The sequence below is a fragment of the Chrysochloris asiatica genome, unplaced genomic scaffold (assembly GCF_000296735.1).
Source record: "Chrysochloris asiatica unplaced genomic scaffold, ChrAsi1.0 scaffold00083, whole genome shotgun sequence".
NCBI classification, from domain to species: Eukaryota; Metazoa; Chordata; class Mammalia; order Afrosoricida; family Chrysochloridae; genus Chrysochloris; species Chrysochloris asiatica.
The window spans coordinates 2704422-2727227 of NW_006408601.1; the positions used below are offsets into that span (position 1 = coordinate 2704422).

Sequence of the window (22806 nt, forward strand, 5' to 3'; positions counted from 1 at the left end):
GAGCACATTTCAGTTTTGAGTGTGTGTAAAGGAGCTCTGGTAGCGTAGTGGTTACGAGTCGGGATGCGAACTGCAAGGTCAGCAGTTTGAAACTATCAGCTGTTCTGCGGGAGAAAGATGAGGCTTTCTGCTCCCGTAAAGATTTATAGCCTCAGAAACCCTGTACAGGGTCGCTATGGGTTGGAAACGACTCCACGGCACTTAACAACAACAATATGTGGTAGGGAGTTTACAGTGTTGCAGCAGCCAGACTTACTAGTTGACTACAAATGTATCTGTTTATGTTTTACTAACTTGTTCATTTTTGTACTTCTTTACTTACTGAGTTAGTAGTTTATTCATAAGTAGCCTTTGGCACCAGTGGAGGTAAAAGTTACGTATTTTGAATCATTTGTAGTCCATCCAGAGGTTTGGCCCATTTCTGGAAATCCTTACTTTAGAAAGCCTGATATACTAATCAATGAGTTTTTCATGAACTTTGTTTCCTTAGCAGTGCTGGGGAAATTTTCAAGGGCTGGGTGAGGTTAGAGTTCCAGGGATTCCTTTGCCTCAGGACATTTTGAAGTCTTTGATATGCTAATGCACTTTGTTAATCCCCTCATCTAGGATAAAGTGTATGGTTTCCCAACCCCATTTACCAGGATTTGGTAAGTGCTGCCTAGGAGGACTGTTCAACCAGACTGTTTTTGATCCTTCTTAATTGTTCTGAAGGATATTAATCTTCATGAATAGGTTTCAGCAGTTTTCAATAAGATCATACCTACAGAAGATATACAAATATAGTTAGTCCTTTGAGCCTATTTTGGGGTAAACCTGTATGTAGTGTACATCTAGTATTCAGGGTAAAAATGTTATGGTTTTTTGTAACGTAAGTTTTACCCAGTGTACTGAATGAAATACTTTAAAATTAAAATCTTAGGCATATTATGGAGTCAAATGTACAACTCATGAATTTTTAAGCAGAGAAATTTCTTTCACTTTCCCTTGCTGTGTTGGAAAAGTTTGAGAAATCAGTTGGTGAAATCCAAAACCAATTATCAGCAAGTTGATTTCCTGTTGGACAGATCTTTATAGGAACAGATTACCACATTTTTCACTTAAAGAGCTGCTGGGTGGGTTTAAACTGCCAAACTTTTAGTTGGCAGCCAAGCATTTAGCTGCTGTACCTCCAGGGCTCTTCATTATTGGTGGTGGTGGTTGTGTGCCGAGTCAGTGCCAACTCATAGAGACCCTGTATAGGGTTTCTGAGGCTGTAAATTTTTATGGGAGCAGAAAACCTCCTCTTCTCCCATGGAGGGACTGGTAGATGTGAACTGCTGGCCTTGTGGTAAGTAGCCCAGCCTGTAATCCATTATGCAACCAGGGCTCCTTTAATTATTGGTTGTTGTTAAGTGTTATCCAGCTGATTCTGACTCTCGCAGTGACCCTGTATAGGGTTTCCAAGGAGCAGCTGATGAGTTTGACCCATTGGCCTGTGGTTCAAACTGACCTTACGGTCCAGTGCTTACCCTACAGCAGCACACCAGGGCATTGGTGTTGCTGTTGTTAAGTGCCATCGAGTAGACTCATAATGACCCTGTGTAGGGTTTCCGAGGAGCAGCTGGTGGTGTTAAACTGCTGACGTGTGTTCACAGAGAGTGCTGCTCCTGCAGCACCTCACCAGGAGTCCAGGGCATTCGTAGTATAGTAAAATAGTAGTATACTTTTATATATTGTAATACTGTATTTTGCTGTGATGAGTCTGAAAGTACTCATTTCAGTTTCATTTCTTAATATGAAAATGTTTTTATGATGGTAAGAACATTTTTGTTAAAATCATGTATAACTTATAGGAGTTACTTTTTTATGTTATTTTCCCCAGGAATGGAATCGGATATGAGTTCTTGCAAGCATTGAAACTGTTGGGTTTCTGCCTTTCTCAACCCTCCACTTCCCCATCTTAGTAATTTAACTAATTGCTAGACCTGTTTTTGTCTTGTCACAGACAATTTTACTACTGTAGAATTGACATTTTCTGCTGATGGAGTAGAACTTGACTTTTTAAGCTTGCGTTCACTCAAGGGAATACTGATTCTGATTTTCCCCAATGTGTAACATTTTCCAAGAGAATAAGGTCCTAGAGGCATTTTAACTCTTGCTAAATAAGCATTATTTTACAGAGCAACAGCAGTGTGCAAAATAGTTGTATAGTGGCATAAGAGCTAATGAACCTATTTAAATTCCTTACCAATGAGAAATACCTTAGAAAATGGGACACAGAGAGTTAAATATTGGTGTATCAGTGCCTGTGTTGGCAAACAGAGTGGCCATTGTATCTCCTTCAATGGGTGCTTACAACAGAGTTGGACATTAGTATCTTTTATTGAAAAAGAAATGTTAACCAAGATGCTAGAGCTATTCTGTTTTTGTGGGGAGAGGGGAGGGAGGGGGGATGTTGTATGAGCCTTCATTTTTGAAAAAGGTAAAAGGTAATCCTACTATTCTTATCAGCTGGACTACATACAATAACTAATTTGTGTATATTGAGTTTACATTTTGGTCCTTGATTAAAATTTTTTTTTTTGCTTTTATTTAGTTTACAAAAGCTTATTTTTAGAAGAGGTTTTCTTTTGTTCTGAATCTTAATCAAAGTATTTATACAGATAGTTTCTGAAGGTACCAAAATAATAGTAGAAAAGACATTAGACCTCTGGTTCTCAATATGCCTCCAGATGAGAGTGTCAGAAAATCTTTTAAAGTTGTGGAACCTTGAATTACTTGATATGGCTCTTTCAGCCATGCATGGTCTTTTAACTCCCACATAGTGATTGGGTGGGGCTATGTAAATAGATGGGAGCAGGATGGTTCCATATGGTAAGTACTGGACTGTAGTTCGAGCCTGCCGGCTGCTCCATGTAGGAAAGATGAGGCTTTCTGCTCCTGTGAGATTTTAAAAGCCTCGGAAGTCTTGTGGCGGTGGTGGTGGTAGTGTGCCATGGAGTTGTTTCCGACTCATAGAGACTCTTTACAGGGTTTCCGAGGCTGTCAAACTTTATGGGGGCAGAAAGCCTCAACTTTCCCCCACGGAACGGCTGGTAGTTTCAAACTGCTGACCTTGAGGTTAGCAGCCTGACTTGTAAACGCTGTGCTACCAGAGCTCCTTTTGGAAATCTTATTATGTAGGGTCACTATGAGTTGGAACCAACTCTAACAACAGCAACAACAACAGTGTATTATGTGAATTATGGCTTACCATGGGGATTGGACAATTTGCATGTGTATATAAGGTACAGAGAACTCTTGGAGGGGTGGGTCCATGCAAATAAGGTGTATGGAATCCTAATGAAGAGATTGGTTCTCTTGTTGGTGCCATCGAGTGTGAGTATTCTTTCAGAAAATGTAATTATCCTTTCCATAAAATTTTTATTTACTCTCTAATGGAGTGTTATGGTGCACTGTATTAATATAATTCTTTGTAACTCCCACCAAATGACCATGCACCAAAAAACCAAACCCAACCCACTGCCAGCAAGTCAGTTCTGCTTCATTTGTTCTTAGGTGCTATTGAGTCAGCTCCAGTTTATAGTGACACTGTACAACAACACAAAACACTGCCTGATCCTTTGCCATCCTCATGACCTTTCCAGGATTTGTAGCTACTGTGCCAATCCAACTTGTTAAGGGTCTTCCTCTTTTTCATTGACCTTCAGGAACTGATCCCACCTGATAACATGTCCAACACAACTGAGATGAAGCCTCACCAGTCTACCTTCTAAGGATCATACTGGCTGTACTTCTTCCCAGACAGATTTGTGTGGTCTTCTGGCAGTCAGTCCATGGTATATTTAACATTCTTTGACAACACCATAACTCAAATGCTTCATTTCTTCTTCAGTCTCCCTTATTCATTGTCCTGGGTCACATGCATATGAGGCATATGACGTGGATCAGGTATCCTTTCGTCTTCAAAATTATATCATTGCCTCCTTACACTGTAAAGAGATCTTTTCCTGTAGCACATTTGCCCAATACAGAATGTTCTTTGATTTTCTGACTGCTACTTCCATGAACATTGATTGTAGATCCAAATAAAATAAAATCCTGATAGCTTTATTCTTTTCTCTGTTTATTGTAATTTTGCTTATTTATCAAGTAGTGAGGATTTTTGTTTTATGTTGAGATTTAATTCATATCGAAAGCTGTAATCTTTGATCTTCATCAAGTGCTTCAGTTCCTCTTCACTTTCTGCAAGCAAGGTTGTGTTATTAGCATATCGCATATGTGCCATCCTGCTAGTCTTACCATGAGCTATCCCAGAAGTGGGAAGTGGGGTCTTCACTGCTAGCAAGAAAGAAGAACTAGGAGTGAGTGTGTTGTTGGGACCTGGGTCCCTGCACTGACAACCCCATAGAGCCAGGACACTAGTTTTGAATCAGTGGGGATGTTGTGAGTTAGTGGTAAGCTGCATGGAGAGATAGTGGCAACAGAACCAGGAGACTGATGGGAGACGATGTGATTGGTGTGTGCCAACCCACAGAGTGCATTTGGGCAGGAGACTTGCTGGTGGAGTGGAATGCCTCTGGGCACCTTTTTAACAGTGCTAAAGAGCTTGGAAACACTTGCCCCCCCCCCAGTAAGGCAAAGGCCAGGACAAGGAGCTGACAGAAAGCGCTTAGAAGCTCTCTTAACTGAAGAACCATAATTTGAATCATTGTTGGTCTTAAGTTGTAATGGTTACTTCCCTGAATAAACCAATCTAATTGTGAATTTTGTCTGAGTTCTGTGTGGCCATTGTATGAATTATCAAACCCAGTGGAGAAGCAGAGTGCTGTGGGAAGAATGGTTGGTGTCAGTATTGGTAAAAAGGTTAGCTAGAGGAGGTAGTCCAACTTCTGCTTCAAAGGAATCAGCCTTGGGCTACTGCTGCTGATTCTTCCCCTCGTGAAGTGACGGGACCTCTGATGCCATTGTACCTTTTTACAAAAGTTTATAGTTTACCTACAAAGATGGGGCACTTTCAGTCTTAACCTGCAATGAATTGGCTTGTTTTTGGTTAGAATTATGACGTCAAGTGGTAATGAAGTACATTGTTATTTAGTAAATGAGGATATTGGGTATACAAAATATTTCAAAGTATGACATCTGTGGGGGGAAGCTTTTTTTTAAAAAAAGGAGTTTCGAATGATTTAAAAAATGTGGTGCACAGTGAGTACAGGATAAGCACTGGACTGTGAACCACATGGTGAGTGGATTGAGCCCTCCAGCTGCTCAGCAGGAGAAAGATGAAACTTTCTGTTCCTGCAAAGAATTTTAAAAACCTTGGAAACCCTATACAGGTTGCTGTGAATTGGAACAGACTTCATGGCACTTAACAATAAGGAGCTCTGGTAGTGTAGTGGTTACGTGTTGGGCTGCTAACCACAAGGTCAGCAGTTTGAAACTACTAGCCATTGTGTGGGAGAAAGATGAGACTTTCTGCTCCCATAAAGATTCACAGCTGTGGAAACCCTATACGGGGTAGCTATGAGTCAAAACCAATGCCACTGCACACCACCACCACCACCAGCAGCAGCAATAGCAAGAAAAAGTTCCTTGTTCTCTAGTTCCATGAAGTAGGACCTACTTAGGTTGATGGTTGATAATCTCAAGAGTGTAAGTAGTTACTTCATTTGATGCTGGAGTCCTTAAGTGGTATAGTGGTTAACACACTTGTTTAAGAACCATTAAGTTGTAGGGTCAAGGCTGCAGAGACACATCTGAAAAAAAGGCCTGTTTGGCATCTTTGGACAATTAGGTCAGCTGTGAATATGTGTAAAAGTGTTTTTCATAATTGTGCATTATTTTGGAAAAAAACCTCAAAACTGCTGCCATTTTTCCATTTCTACTGTATTTTAGTTGCAGCCTATTTTTAATAAACTTTGTATGTATTTAAATAAACAAAAAAAGGCCTGGTAATCTATCTACTGATCAAAAAAATCATCCATTGAAACCCTGTGGAACACAGTTATACTCTGGCACACATGGGATTCACCGTGAGTTGCGATCAATTTGATGGCAGCTGGTTCACTTGATGTTGCTTGTAGCAGATTGTGTTTTCTAAGGATGGCTGCAACAATATCTCCCATTCTACTTCTTTAAATGTAGCCTTGATAACACTTCTCTCCCATCTTGCTGACAAGTCAGTTCTGTCTCATGGCAACCCCATGTGCTACAGAGTAGATCTGTACCTCAAGGTTTTCAGTGCTGTTACCATTCAGAAGCAGACTGCCAGGACTTTCTTCCAGGGCACCTCTGGGTGAGTTCTAACCATCAACTTTTGGCTATGAGTTGCATTACACTTTGGGCTTCAGCATTTCAAATCCATCAGCTGTTTCATGGAAGAAAGATTTACAGCCTAAGAAACCATGTACAGGATTGCTATGAGTCAACAGCACACACCCACCACCAACCAGTGATATTATAGATCATAGATTTTTATACTGAACTGGTTCCTTTGTTGTATGTCTTTCTCATTTATATTTAATTTTTCTGAATATTTGGGGAATGTTGGAAATTATTATTTAAAACAAGGACCAGCTAAACAGCCAGCTTCCTGTTTGTTTGCCACCTCTTGTTTTTAAGATATTTTGAAATTAATGCCCTCTTTTTAAAGATATTTGAGGTTCTTTTTGTTCTTAGTTATTCAGTCATGGACTCCAAAGGGATCTTAAAACAACATTAATTCAGTTTTCTGTCTGCTGTTTGAGTTTCCTTCAGTACTCTTGCCAAGGGACCATCATCCTGCTGAGACTTTGGTTCTGTAAGAGAATGAGCTAAGAATTTAAAAATTAATACAAAGCAGTTTTGAATGTGGTTGCGTTAAACACAGGAATCATACCTGATTAGAATTAAAATGTAGATTAATGAAATATTTGTCCATTTGCTCTCCCAGCACCTCTAGCATTGGTAGATTCTGATTTTAAGTTTGTTTACATGCTAAGTAATTTTAATAGAAAGGCAACTAAATATACCCACTTTTAGCTACATCTGTGTTGTTGGTAAGTGCTGTCAAGTCAGTTCCAACTCATAGTGACCCTATACACAACAGAGTGAAAACGCTACCCAGTCCTGAGCCATCCTCACAGTTATTGTTATATTTGAGTCCATTGTTGCTGACATTGTCATTCCATCTTGCTGTGAGTCTTCCTTTTCTCTGCCGAGCCTCCACTTTTCCAAACATGATGTCCCTTTTACAGGACTGGTCCCTTCTGATAATATATCCATAGTAGGAGAGACAAAGTCTCACCATTCTCACTTTGAAGGAGCATTCTGGTTGTACTTCTTCCAATACAGATTGCTTCTTGTTCTGACAGTCCATGGTACTTTTCAATATTCTTCTCCAGCACAGCACCATAATCAAATGCATTGAGTCTTCTAGAGTCTTGTTCATCGTGGTATATATGTAGATGATAGACATTTATATGAAATTAGATTGAACTTGATTGAGACTTTCAGATTCACAGTTTAGTTTTCCTAAATATGTTTGTAGCAGCTAAAACATGGAGCCATACCATACTAAGTTGCTGGGTCAGTTCAATGAATATTGTTACTGAAAGATACGTAAGAGGTAGGGCCAGTCTATACTTGGTAGTTCAGTGCATTTCACTTCAGTGTACTGTGTGCTCTGTGAGCCTGGTAAATCTAAAGAGATGGAAGAGAAGGGCAGCTACTCCCTAGGTCAACATTAGATTACAGATAGGATTTTTAACATTCCATTGAGAAATACAGCCTGCTAGAGTCCTGTTCATAAACAGTTTTATAGATAAGTACTCATCTGACTTTTAATCTAGTAGATTTTCCATCAAGTAAAGAAATAAAATGAAAATTTGAGTCTTAAGGATTTAGCAAAAGAAGGATAAATACTCTTCTCAACACAATGTTAGTCTTATTCACTTAAAAGATTTGGATTTACCAAATATAATCATAAGGCCGAGGGAATCTGCTGGATCAGTTAAATTCAAGGCACAGAGATAGAAGCTCAGAAGGTTTTGGTGACTTTTTTGGGACTCCAAAGAGGTAATTTTCACAGACTTTCTCAAAGAATATAAGATGATCATGGGGGCTCATTATGAAGAAATACTAAGAAAATTGAAAACTGCACCGTGAGAAAATAAAACAGGAAAGTTTAAAGAATGTTTTTCCACACGACAATGCACCTGCTCCTTCAGGGCTGCCCTGAGAAGTTCTTAAGAAGACTGTAGTGCATCCCAGTCCTGATTATGCCCCTTCTGACTGCTTTTGTTTCCAGTATTCAAAGAATGTTGAAAACGAACATGCTTTGAGTTCCTTGAGGATGCCAGAACTGACTTTTGATGTGATCTAATTTGAAGAATGCAGAATTCCTTAGGGAAAGGTTAAAACCCAGAACCTACTGCTGTCCAGTCGATTTCGACTCAGAATGAAATCTTTTGGAAGCATACTGCCTCTTCTGCCTTCCACAAAGCAACTGGTGGTTTTGAATTGCTGACCGCTTGCTTAGCAGCCCAGTGCTTAACTCACTGTGCCATCAGGGCAAAGAATGGTGGAAATATCGCCGTCAGACGAGTGTATAGACCTAGATGGTAGATATATCGAGAAACAACTGCTGGACTAGTAGTGTATAGGAGCTCTCCTTGTTCCACACTTTCATCTCCAAGTTTGAGAACAAGGTAGAGGAATTATCTGGGTATATTCCGCCTACTAAAACTATAGATAATTCCTGGGTCATGAATGAGATTCATTTCTAAATGTGTCATTATGTATGTAAGTGGAATTTGCAGGTGAATTGGAGCAGGTGCATATGTTCTTTCTTAAGGCATGCTTTGCTGCTGTTGCATGCCATCGAGGTGGTTCCGACTCAATAGTGATCCTATATATAGGGTTTCCAAAGCTGTAAATCTTTACAGGCGTAGAAAGCCTCTTCTGTCTCTCATGGGGCAGATGGTGGATTCGAACTACTGACCTTGCAGTTAGCAGCCCAATGGATAACTCACTAGGGTACCAGGACTCCTTAGTGGGTGAGTAGTGCAGAGATAAAAACAGCTTACTTTAGTAATTAAAAAGCAAATGTTTTTCCTAGTCTGAAAGCATGGTGGTTATGAATTGGGCTGCTAACCTCAAGGTCAGCAGTTTGAAACTACCAGCTGTTCTGTGGAAGAAAGATTAGGCTTTCTGCTCCCATAAAGATTTACAGCCTTGGAAACCCTATACTGGGTCACTGTGAATCAGAACCAATTCCAAGGCACACCATCACCAGTCGGAAACCTACAAGTAAATGAATCTCTCCAGGAAAAAGGATTGTATTGGTTTACTAGGGATGCCATGATAAATTTCCAAAAACTGGTGACTTAGAATAACAGAAATTCATTCTCACAGTTCTGGAGGCTGGGAACCTGAAATCAAGGTATCAGCAGGACTGTCTCTGAAGACTCGGAGGGGAGAATCTTTTTTCAGGAATTGTGTCAACCTCTATGTTACTGGCGATCCTTGTTGTTTCTTGGCTTGTTGACACATCATTTCAACCTCTTGCCTTTCTCTTTATGCCTCTCTGTGTCTCTTCTTATAAGGACACCAATCACTGGACCTCATCTTAACTTAATTGCATCTGCAAACACTCTGTGTTAGTTTCCAAGGACTGCTATAATGACATATCATAAATTGGGTGGCTCATAAGAACAGAAGCCCAAATAATGTATTGGCTATTTTGATTGCTTTTGATGGCTCTGAGACAACATCTGTTTCATGCTTCTAACTACTTGTTGCTCCAACTATTCTTCGGCTTGTAGCTGTAGTGTCATATGGTGTCCTGCCTCTTTTCCTTTTTTCTGTTTATCTTCTGTTTTATAAGAACTCCAATCACATAGGATTCGGTCCCACCCCATGCCAGGATGAGGAGTTCTGGTAGTACAATGGTTGCAGTTTGAACCCACCAGTGACTTTGCAGGGGAAAGATGTGGCCGTCTGCTCCCATAAAGATGACAACCGCTCTATCCTGAAGAGCTGCTATGAATTGTAATTGACTTGACAGTACCCAGTAACAGCTACTTCTCCAGTGTAACTTCATGTTAACCTAAGATATAGCTGGTGGGTTCAAATTGCCATAGTAACAGGGTTACTATGAGTTGGAACCTACTTGATGATAACAACAGCAGCAGCATTATAGTAAAAATGTACAACAAAATTTTTGCTATTTTTAAGTGCATAATTCAGTGACATGAGTTAAATTTCAGTGTTCTGTAACCATCATTATTATCTTTTTCCAAAACTTTCATCACCTCAAACAGAAACTCAGCACCCATTATTCTTCCATCCTTCTTGCCCCTGGTAACTACTAATCTGCTTTTGTCTGTGTATATCCCTATTTCAAGTATTACATAGAAGTGAAACCACACATTGGTTGTTCTTTTGTAGCTGCTTTATTTAACATTGTGCTGTTGTTAAGTGCTGCCAAGTTGGTTCTGATGTATAGCAACCCTGTGTGGGGTTTCTAAGGAGTAGCTGGTGGGTTTGAACTATTGACTTTACAGTAGCCCACCAGGACTCCCTATTAAGTTTAGAATAATGTTTTTAAGGTTCATCCATGTTGTAGTATGTATCAGAACTACATATCCCTTTATGGCAGAATAAATTTTTATTTCTCAAGAAAACGAAGTTTAAAGAATTAGATAGCTCAAAATACCAACTGAGAGGAAGAGGTTTTCTCATCAAGGATCAAACTTATCCTCTCTGTACACAGGGTTGATAGGGATGGGCAACTTAGACATTGGCTGCCTAAAATGGGGGAGCCATAAAGGCACGAAGTGACTGGCTTACAAGTTTTCATGAGTGTGCTTAGTTTCAAAGTGAGGGGGTGAGGGTAGAATCCCCACTGAATAGTTTTCATCTTGTCTAGATGGGTCTGGTGAAAAAGACAGAAAATGGGAATAGGATTCTTTTGATTCAATAGTGAGTAATTGTTATCATGACTAATTATGATTGTCACAGCTCTAAAGGTAGAAGTAGTGTAACAAAAAGGGGAGAGTAGCTAATCTTATATTCCAGGAGCAGAAGACCCTAGGACCATCAAGAGGGAAAAGCATGAATGGAATGGGGACCCAATTCAGAGAAGCAGTGACACCAGAGATGGAGGCAGAGGTGTGATGACATGGTGAAATAGAGCAGCTTGAGGACTCTAGACTCATGGAAAGAGAAAGGCTGTGTGCTGGTGGCCAGAAGGCAGGCATGTAGAATGTGATCTTTGGTTGTTTAAATGATTATATATTCCTGAATGTTTCATGTGCATTAAAAAAAAGAGAGAGAGAGAGAGAGGAAATTGAGTCAAATACTGTTAACCGATGGTGCATGGAGCAGATGATAATCATTGCAATGAAACAAAATATGATTGCTTGAGTGCAAAACTGATGTTGTGCCATGTAAACTATCACTCAATTCACAATAAAAGCTTTTTTTTAAAAAGAATTAGACAGCTCATTCTAGGTCATGTTCTCAGGACACGATGTGTTTAACGTATATTTAGCGAAATTTCTAAAACTTTGTTAGTATCTACCCAGTTTATTGGACTCCTGGTGTGGTGCTGTAGGATAAGCACTGAACTGTAAACCACAAGGTTGGTGGTTCAAACCTACCAGCTGCTTCTAGGAAACCTTACATTGTTGTTGTTAAGTGCTGTCAAGTTGGTTCCAACCCACAGCAACTCTGTATAGGATTTCTGAGGAACGGCTGGTGAGCTTGAACCACTGACCTTGTGGATCAAATTATTGATTCACAATAGTTTGATTTAAATTATTCAATTTAATTAAATTAAAAAATAATTTAAATTATTGAATTATTTAAAAATTCAATTAGCAGTCAAACTTTTCAGTCTAGTGCAGTGACCCACAGTGCCACACCAGGACTCCAGGAAACCCTGTACAGGGTCGCAGTGAGTCGGAATCGACTTGATGACACTTAACAACAACATAACCTAATTTATTAGGTGTATTGATATGGAATTTTTGTCTCCCATAGTTATGAGCATTTTAATTTTAATGATTTGTGATTTTATTAGGCTTTCAGTTGTTGAAATCTTGAGTGGAATGGTCTCAAGGTTGAAGCAGGTTACATCCAGGGGGACCATGTAATTTATTTTCCACTCTGGTACACTTTTCGAGGAGTTTTGGTGGCTCAGTGGTTTTGTGCTCAACTGCTTATTGGTATGTCAGTGGTTTGAAAGCACCTGTGGTGATCTACTTCTGTAAAGATTGCATCCTTGGAAACCCCTTGGACCATTTCTGTTTTCTTCTCTGGACCTACTGTGAATCAGAAACAACTTGATGGCAGTGGGTAATGAGTACACTTTTGAGAATGAGAAGAGATTCTGTTCAAAATGGATCTGGAATACCAGGCTTGTTCCAGACAAGCCAAGACATATATGGTCACTGTATTTGTGTTTTTTTTATTGCAGTATAACATATATTTAGAAAGTCCTTAAATCCTATGTGTGTAGCTTGATGGATTTTGTTAAATGAACTATCCAGATCAAAAACATTAGAAGTAGCCTGCTTTTTCCTTACAAGGTAACTATTGTTTTGTCTTTTAACCAAAGAATGAGTTTTGCTTGCTTTTTTTACATTATATAAATGGTATCATAAAGTACACATTTTTTGGTACCTTGCTTCTTTGACTCAGTTTTCTTTTTGTGAGATTCATCCATACTGTGTAGTGGAAACTCTGTCATGTTCATTGTTGTATAATATTCAGTACAAATGCAATACATGACAGTTGATACAATATACTGTTGATGAGCACCAGACTGTTTTAATTTGGGACCAGGTTGAGTAATGCTGCTATGAACATTGTGAGTGTTTGGTGCATGTTATAGCAAATGAAATTGAAAGAACTCTTAAGTATTGGTTAGCCAAATAACTCACATGCAAAAAGGTATATCTATTGTTGTTAAGTGCTGTTGAGTTGGTTCCGACTCATAGCGACCCTGTATAGGGTTTCCGAGGAGCAGCTGGTGAGCTGCAAAAAGATATATCTATAGTATCACTGATTATTTCCGTTGGGTATTTAATTAGGGGTAGAATTGCTCTTGTTGTTAGGTACTATCAAGTCCATCTGACTCATTGCAACCCCATGCAAAACAGAGTGAAATGTTGCCCAGTTCTGCACCATCCTCTCAGTTACTGTTATGCTTGAGCCCATTACTGCTACCACTGTGCCAATCCATCTTGCTGGGGGCCTGCATCTTTGTTGTTGGCTATCCACTTTATCAAACATGATGTCCTTCTCCAGGTACTGCTCCTTCTTACAAAGTCCGAAGTACAAGAGATGATGTCTAGCCATCGTCACTTTTAAGGAGCAGTCTGGCTATACTTCTTCCAAAACAGATTAGTTCATTCCTCTGGCAGTCTATGATACTTCCAGTATTTTTTGTCAACCCCATAAATCAAATGCATGGGTTCTACTCCTGTGTTCCTTATTACTTGTCCAACTTTCACATGCATATGAGGTGCCCCCAGTAAATTGGGTTTTTATTAAGTTGGAACTGATCTGATAGCACCTAACAACACCACCACACTTAAGAGTTGTACCAATCTGAACTTCCTCCAGCAGTAAATGAAAGTTCCAGTTGCATTGTGTCCTTCCCAGTAAATGAAAGTTCCAGTTGCATTGTCTTTTCTGTTTTAGCTACTCTGGAGGGGGAGAATGATACACCATTATATCACACTTCGTGTTTTTTAATTTGCATTTTCTTTTTAACTAATGAAGCTGAGACCCATTTGCTGTGCTAATTGGCCACTTGGAAGCCTTGAGTTGCTAACTGGCTAGCTGCAAGGTTGGTAGTTCAAAGTCACCAACTACTCTGAGGGAAAAAGATGAAGACTGTCAGCTCCTGTATAAGATTTTCAGTCTGTTCTACTCTGCCCTATAAGGTCACAGTGGGTCAGAATTGACTTGATGACAGTAGGTTTCTGAAGCCATTTAGATACCTTCCTTTGTAATATGTCTGTTCAGTCTTTGCCCATTTGTCCATTGGCTAATCTGTGCTTTTAGGAGTCCTGGTGTGATGCTGTGGGATAAAGCACTAGAATGCAAGATTGGCGGTTCAGACTCAACAGCTTTTACTTGGAAACCTTGTACAGAGTTGGAACCAACTCAGCGGCATTCAGCAACAACAATCTGTGCTTTTACTGATTTGTAGTTCTTTACATATTCTATTTTGGAATATGGATCTGTTTTGGAAGAAGTGCAGCCAGAGTGCTCCTTAGAGGCCAGGAAGGCTAAGCTTCGTCTCTCATGCTTTGGACATATTGTCAGGAGAGAACAGTCGCTGGAGAAGGATGTCATGCTGGGTAAGGTGGAGGGTCAGAGAAAAAGAGGAAGACCCCCAATGAGATGGATCAGCCAGGTGGCATCATTGATGGCGTCAAGTGTGGCAGCGGGAGTGAGGTTGGCCCAGGACTCGGTTCCGACTTGATGGCACCTGACAACAACAACAAACATATTCTAAATATTGATTTGTTGTCATTCTTAAAAACAGCAACAACAAAAAAACAAAGACCAACCAATAAACCCTATGCTGTCCAGGTGATCCTGACTCATAGTGAGCCTGTAGGACAGGACAGGGTTTTGGAGGCTGTAAATCTATACTGAAAAAGATTGCCTGCCATATGTTTCTCCCACAGAGAGGCTAGTAGATCCAAACAGCTGACCTTTTGGTTAACAGCCTAATGCTTAACCACTGTGCCAGTAGTGCTCCTATATTACAAATATTTTTTCCTCTGCTTGCCTTTTCTTTTTATTGATAGTGTCTTGGAGTGAACAGAGTTCTTGGTTTTTTTTATTGTGGTCTAATTTATCAGTATTTTCTTCATTGGTTAGCACTTTTTGCTGAGAAATGTCAAAAATTATTTAGGAAATATTCAGCTTCCCCAAACTCATTGAGATGTTCTCCTCTCTTATTATCTAGAAACTTTTCACTATTCTACCTAGATCTGCAGTTTACTTGGAATTCATTTTTGCAGGCACTTCACAACAACAACGAGACACTAGTCAAGATGTCTTTTTTTGTCTATAGGACTGATTATCCAGTTTGACTCACTGCCATTCCCGTCTCATCTCAGTACCATCTCCCCATAGTTTTGTAACAAATTTTGATGTATGGTAATGGAAGTTTGTGTTGGGCTTTGCCATTCTTGGCCCTTTGCATTTCCATAAACATTGTTGACTCGACCCATTTCATCACACACATAAATACAACTTAGCTTTGATTGACATTTTATTGAATCCAAAAATGTTGAGTTGACATTTTCATAATACTGAATCTTCCAATTTAGTAATATAATATACCCTCCCATTTATTTAAGTATTTTTAAAGTTCTTCACTACTTTGTAGTTTCCAGAATAGCAGTCTAAATATCTTTTAGATTTGTTTTTATTTTTTGGTATTTTTACTGGTACTATACGCTGTATAGGTTTGTGTGTTTTTACTTAGTTTTGTTTGTTGTTGATATATGTATAGAATTATATGTATTTGCTTTTATATTAAATTCTATTCAGTAACCTTATTAAATTCACTTAGTAGTTCTAATAATCTATTTGTGAATTTTTTAATGTACATTGAATTTCTGATTTCCAGGGACTTTCTTATTCTTTGTTTCTTTTTCATAGTATTTTACTATGATTTTATGGATGTAATATTCTTGTGAGTAGTTTGGATAATATTTACTAGAATTTGAGTTCTGCTTAGTTTTTTCATGATCTTGATTTCTTTCTTGGTTATGTACATTTTTTGTTGTTGTTTTTAATATGTTTTGATATTTCTTAAAAACAGTAAAAATTGTGAGAGCTGGACTTTGATGGCACCTGCCTTGTATTTCCATGTTTTGTGGCAAGGTGCAGTCTTACTACTTGTCTATCACTTATTTCTGGTGGAAAATTTGCATTTTCCTTCTCTGACAAGTTTCTGCCTTAATACAGGTTCCAGCATTTGCAAGGTTTACTGTACCAAGTGACCCTTGATTATCTGTTCATATATTTGAAGGATTAGGATGGTTAGAGTCCTGGTGTGGTGTGCTTTATAGGATAAGTGCTGGACTGCAAAACCTCAAGGTTGGTGGTTCAAACATACCAGCTGCTCCTTGGAAACCCCATACAGGGTCATTGTGAGTCAGAACTGACTTGGCAGCACACAATAGCAACAGGATGGTTAATTACAATACCTGATGCTGTTTTCTTCTTTAATTTGAGGAATTTAAAAGAATTTATTTTTATTTATTTCCCAAAAGAGCCTTTCCCTAAATGGGTTTTGCTGATTGAGAGCTCTGCATATGTTTGCTTTAAGGGCCAGATAGGTAGGATTTTGTTGTTGTTGTCAAGTGCCATTAAGCCGGTTCTAACTCACAGCGACCCTATATAGGGTTTCTGATGAGTGGCTGGTGAGTTTGAACCTCGACTTTGTGGTTCCAACTAACCTTGACGTCTAGTGCTTGTCCTACAGTTCCACAGGTTGAATATCTGTGTTAGATTTTTTTGTGTGTGTGTGTAGACATAGTGCTCTGATGATTCTTGTGTGTGTGGTGGTTTTGTTTCTTTTGTCCTTAACCCTCCTTGCCCCTTGTGTACTTGAGCAACCTTAGGCTCAGCCTTGCTTCTCTTTTGTTCTTAGCACCCGTGCTGGATGCTTTCCTCAAGCAGATCTGGATGCTAAACCTGGGAGTCAAAGTTAATACAGGAAGTAAGACTGTTATAAATGGCTCTGTTGGTCTGTAAGCCATCCTTTAATTACCTTGATTTCCCTACACTTTAATTTAGCTTCTTGATCCTGACTTGGCATTTTCTCCCCGATTCTAGTTAGGGGACTGGTAAGGACAGTTCTTGCCTCTTTATAGTCCTTCCCCATGCTTGGTTTGCTTGACTTGCTGTTTCTTTTGCTGTGGCATCTGTATTAATTCAGCCTCTTCCATTTCTTCTAGAAATAGTAAGTAATCTTTTTTTTTTTTTTTTTTACTTGTTATATGGTACTATTCCTTGTTTATATCTTATTTAAGTTAATGCAAAATCTGGACACAAAGTGTATGCATTTATTCTTCAGCTTAAATGAAACAAATACAGTTGAATTCAGCTCCTAATTTTCTTCTCTGATTATATTTTTTATCATTCATCTATTAATATTATATGTGTGCATCTATTAATAATCTATGTTTGTGTTTCTAAACAAAAAATAACATTGTTTGGAATGTGTTTGAACTTTATGTAGTGATATTGCATGAATCCTTGTGCATGTTTTATTTTTCATTTATCACTTAAGCACCTTTTTGAATATATTATCATTAAAAATAGGTAGAAAGAAGGACTTGGTGTTACCTCTTCTTGTTTCATCTGGTGATGATAGGTGAATATGATACCTGGCCATGTTACACAAGTGAGGCAATTTAGTCTTACTCTTGCTGCTGACCTCTATTCATTCTTATAAATCCTCTGGAGGCAGAGAAACACCATTCGGTTTCTAGCTAGAGTTTAGCTGAGGTTTAAAGGAAGAGTTGAATTCTTATTGCTGGAAGGGATTTTTAGAGACCTTTTAACAAAAAGTGAACTAGAGAAATTCAGTCCTACAGAAGGTAAGTGACTTGTATGAAGCAGTCCGGGGGGGTGGGAAGCACAGAAATTAGGAGTAATTATTGTACTTTCTTGTTATTTTTACTTACTGCAGTGAACCAGAAGTTAAGAGTTCTCATTTGGTAACATTCGTCTTAGATTTTTAGCCTGTCCTTTAAAATTCTTAGGAGTCCTGGTGATGCTGTGGGTTAGGCAATGGGCTGCTAACCACGAGGTTGGCAGTTCTAACACACTAGCTGCGCTGAGAGAGGATGAGCCTGTCTGCTCCTGCAAAGATACATAGTCTTAGAGTCCCTATGGTGATTGCTGGAGCCAGAATTGCCTTGATGGCAGTGGTTTTGGTGTGGTTTTTGTTTTAAAATACTGAGATATTTAGTAGCTGAGAATACATACAAATCTTTGAACTAATGCTTATTTTCCATGTTTTTCTTAGGCAGAATGGTTTCAATCCCAGAATACTATGAAGGCAAAAATGTCCTCCTTACTGGAGCTACTGGTTTCCTAGGGAAGGTGCTTCTGGAGAAGTTGCTGAGGTCTTGTCCTAAGGTGAATTCAGTATATGTTCTGGTGAGGCAGAAAGCTGGACAGACACCTCAAGAGCGAGTGGAAGAAGTCATTAGTGGCAAGGTAAGTGTGGAAAATGATCAGTGGAGGGGAGAAAAAGGTATGTGTTTGTGTGCATAGTTATTGTACTTGTACAGCTTGGTTTAGTTTCCAGTATTCGGGAGAGGGAAAAAAAGAAACCCCAAAAAACACTAGCTGGAGTTTCTACAGGATGGCAATAAATGAGCTGTGATGTATGATCAGTAAGAGAAATGAGCTTTCCTCTGTGGTGAGCAAAAGTGTGTAACAAGGTCTTAAATGATCTTTATGATATAGTTGAAGTGTGTTTTTCAAACATTTGAGGAATATTATTTCTGATTAGTAGATATGTTAAATAGACTTCAGAATAACATTAAGAGGTAGTTGTTATGCTATAAGACATTATGCTTTGATAACACTAACATTTTTAGGCACAGTTGTTCTCACAAACGGTAAGGAGGTAGATCTGTCATATGTTCTCATTAATTGAAAAGGAACATGATGACAGAGGGGTTGTATAGTATATAAGCACACATTCCATTAGAGAAGGGGTGGGAACCATTTTTATACCAAAATTTATAGCATCATTTGTGGGCTATACAAGATTATAGAATTAAAAATTATACTGCTGTGTTTGGTCAAACAGTTAATTAACTCACCCTGGCATGGCGTTGCAGGATAATGTCCAGACTGCAAGGTCAGTTTGAACCGCAAGGTCAGTGGTTCATATCCACCAGCCATTCCTTGGGAATCCTATACAAGGTCGCTATGGGTCAGAACCAACTCGAAACAAAAACAGTACTGTGATGCATGGAATTGTAGTTGCCTTGGCAGGGTCAGACCAAATGATTTCGCTGGCCAGACACTCCCCGCTCTTGCATTAGAGGTTGTTGTTGTTGATGTTACGTGTCCTCAAGTAGGTTACAATTTATAGTGACAGTGTAGGGAGGTTTATGAGGACCGGCTGATGAGCTTAGTCTAGTACACAGCACAGCCTCCAGTGCCTCACCAGGACTTAGAGCAATGGTAATAGTCTCCAGTATACTTGTGAAAGGATGAGAGTGACTAACACAAATAATATTTTTGTTTTATTATGAAAATATGTAGGGAGGGGGACATCAAAAGTTTTGTGGATAAAATTCCATTATCTTTTAATTCCATTTTCCCCAGCAACTTTTGAAATGCCTCCCACCACACACACAAGTAGTTTTTACTTTTAGACCACACATTGAGAAGTACCAATTAAGAGCAAACGTTTTCTTGAAGTTTTTATTGTGAATTAAGTGATAGTTTACATGGAAGAACATTGGTTTTACATCATTGTTTCATTGCAATGAAAGGTGCATCATCATTCAGCAGTATTTGCTTCTATTCCCTCTGTTTGTTTTGTTTTGTTTTTTTTGATGGTGGGAGGGATGTACACAAACCCACTCAGGATTATATAATCATTTAAACAACCAAAGGGCACACTGCAAGCCTGCCCCCTGGCCACTAACACTCAGTCTTTCTCTTTCCATGAGTCCAGAGTCCTCAGCTGCTCCCTCTCTCCATGTCCTCATCTCTGTCTCCATATCTGGTGTCGCTGCTTCTCTGGATAGGGTCCCACATTCCACTCATGTTCTTTTCCCTTGATGATCCTAGGCTCCTCTGTTTCTAGACTGTAAGATTAACTACTCCCCCCATTTTTGTTAGAAAATTTCTACCATTACAGTTGTGACAGTTGCAATTAGTCATGATATTGTTGTTCATACTATTTGGGGAATAGCCTCTGGTTTTGTTTTGATATCTCTAATATGAGCAAATTTTCCCACTGTGAGGAAAGATTTGACTTTTACAAATACCTAGACGCAATTCAAACCTAAGCATAAAACAGTAAAGGCTCTGAGAATGAAGTTGGGGTCAGAAACAGATGTGATTGAAAACTATGAACTTATTTTAGATACATGTAAGGAATTTGATTCTGCAGCCATATCCCAGAAAGGATTTCTGATGATAGCATTAGTTTCAGAATGAGAATGACCACTTATTTGAATGAATAATCAAATTCGTACAGACTTGTTTAAAAACAAAACAGTAGCAAAATCCTCCATAACCACCAACCTGCATTTTTATATTAAGTGAACATTATATACTTTTATGTTCTCTCTTTGTTGTTGTAGTTGTTAAGTGTCATGGAATCAGTTCTGACTCATAGCAACCCTGTATAGGGTTTCCAAGGAACAACTAGTAAGCTTGAACTGCAAAACTTTGAGGTTCAAACTGACCTTGCAGTCCAGCTCATTAACCGACAGCCCTGCTCCAGGATCTCTTTAGGTAGAGATTAACTGTCATATTACTTTAGCTTTTCTTTGGCATCATGCAACAGATATTCCTCATTATGTTGCTTTTATTTATTTATTTTTACTCTGAGATAAAAGATCCTGTCTCAGAAATTCAGAAATTCTCCTTAAACTTCTTAACTATTCAGATTAGTCTGGATGAGTCTCTGAGCACTGGACTGTGAACCACAGCATCGGCAGTTCACACGTACCAGTGGTTCCTCAGAAACCCTGTTATATAGGGTTGCTAAGAATCGGAATTGACTCAATGGCATTTTATAACAACAGTCTTCTCAACTATATTTTCTTATAGCTGCATGGTTTATCCTGAATAAAAATGTTTGTGTGTTTGTTTTCAATTACTACCTCCCCCTGTATCTACTCATCTTGGCATTGTGTCATAAAACCACTGTAATGTTATGTTTTAATTACTCCCTGCCAGGCCTGAGTAAGGGTTTTTTTTGTTAAGTGCTGTTTGAGTCAGTATTGACACATGGCGACCCTGCTTAGAGTTTCTAAGGAAAGACTGGTGGGTTTGACCTGGTAGTTAGCAGTATAGTGCTTACCCTACAGTGCCACACCAGGACTCTACTCATTTTTTATTTCTAGGAAACACTTATTATGCCTACTTAGAACTGGGTGCCTCACTTGATTCACAAGATTGGATTCAGAGATAAATAAGACGGGTTATCTTTCTAAATGGTGTATAAGAGTTTTTAAGGGACAGATGGGAAGAAAGAAAGTCTAGATTGTCAAGAAGAGATTAGATAGAGGGGTTATTGGAGTTGATGTCTTGGTTGGAATTGAGGGCTTGAGTAAAATGTGAAAGATGTGGACATCTCCTCTGGGACCTCCTAGAACTGCTTTCACAGTATAAGTATAGTATGTATAGAAAATGAATATTTTCCACTTAAAGGTTGAAATTTGATTTTTAAAAAATGTTTTAGCCTAAACATAATACCATCATTTTTAATATAAAAATGCTTTGCCCCAAATGTTTGATTACAATTGATGTCTCATTACATTAGGTCCTTTTTAGCTTGAGGCATCAGTTCAGTCCTGGCACAACCTACTGCAGGGCCGGTTAGTCCCCATTCTGGATAGTATTACTGGTGAATCCATAGAAACGAACCCTTTTTTATGCCAAGTAGCGGTGAGTGTGAGTAAGAAACCTGTAGGTTAAGGTCGACTATGAATTTGAAACAGGAATAAAGAATGTAGGCAAAAGGGATTTCCTGTAGTGGGACATTGACTTGTGGAAGGGTATCTCAATTTCAGCACCGTCAGCATTTTGGGCTGGATAATGCTTTGTCATGGAAGACTGTCCTATACATTATAGGGTATTTATTAACACTCCTGGCCTATACCCACTAAATGCCAGTAGTATTTTCTCTTTTTTCCATCCCAAATTTTGACAAAATATCTCTAGACTTTGTCAAATAGCCTCTGGAGGACAAAATCATCCCTGAGTGAGAATCCTGACTCATGGGAATGTATCAGGAAGAGAAATTCCATTGGAGGGTAAAGATTGAATTAAATAGTACTTATCTGGTAGCATAGTGGTTACAAATCAGGCTGCTAACCTGAAGATCAGCAGTTTGAAACTACCAGCAGTTCTGCGGGAGAAAGATGAGGCATTCTGCTCCCGTAAAGATTTACAGCCTCGGAAACCCTGTGCAGGGTCACTGTGAGTCGGAACCAACTCCATGGTACGTAACAACATCATCATAAAGTTAATTCTGGAAAGTGAATACAGTATGTTGTTGTCAGGTGCCATCGAGTCGGAACCGACTCATAGCGACCCCATGCACAGCAAAACGAAAGTATGTCCGATCCTGGGCCAACCTCGCAACCGCCGCCACACTTGACGCCATCAGTAATGCCACCTGGCTGATCATCTCGTTGCGGGTCTTCGTCTTTTTCTCTGACCCTCCACCTTACCCAGCATGACATCCATCTCCAGCGACTGTTCTCTCCAGACACTGTGTCCAAAGTATGAGAGACGAAGCTTAGCCATCTTGGCCTCCAAGGAGCACTCTGGTTGCACTTCTTCCAAAACAGATCTTTTGGCAGTCCATGGCACTTTCAGTATTCTCCTCCAACACCACAACTCAAAGGCATCAATTTTTTTACGATCTTCCTTATTCACTGTACAGCTTTCGCATCCATATGAGGTTATTGAAAATACCATGGCTTGGGTTAGGCACATGTTAGTCCTCAAGCTGACATCTCTGCTCTTCAATACTTTAAAAAGTTCCTGTGCAGCAGATTTGCCCAATGCAATACGTCGTCTGATCTCTTGACTGCT

At 39.2% G+C, this 22806-nt stretch overlaps 1 protein-coding gene across 1 annotated transcript in view; it reads left to right on the forward strand.

Annotated features, from left to right (window-relative positions):
- LOC102820530 (fatty acyl-CoA reductase 1-like) overlaps window positions 1-22806 on the forward strand; it is a 126234-nt gene that overhangs the window by 32292 nt on the left and 71136 nt on the right. The window contains exon 3 of the mRNA XM_006865775.1: window positions 18036-18225. Within this exon, the coding sequence (XP_006865837.1) occupies window positions 18037-18225 (189 nt within the window). The 5' untranslated portion in view covers window position 18036. The remainder of the gene's footprint in view (window positions 1-18035; window positions 18226-22806) is intronic.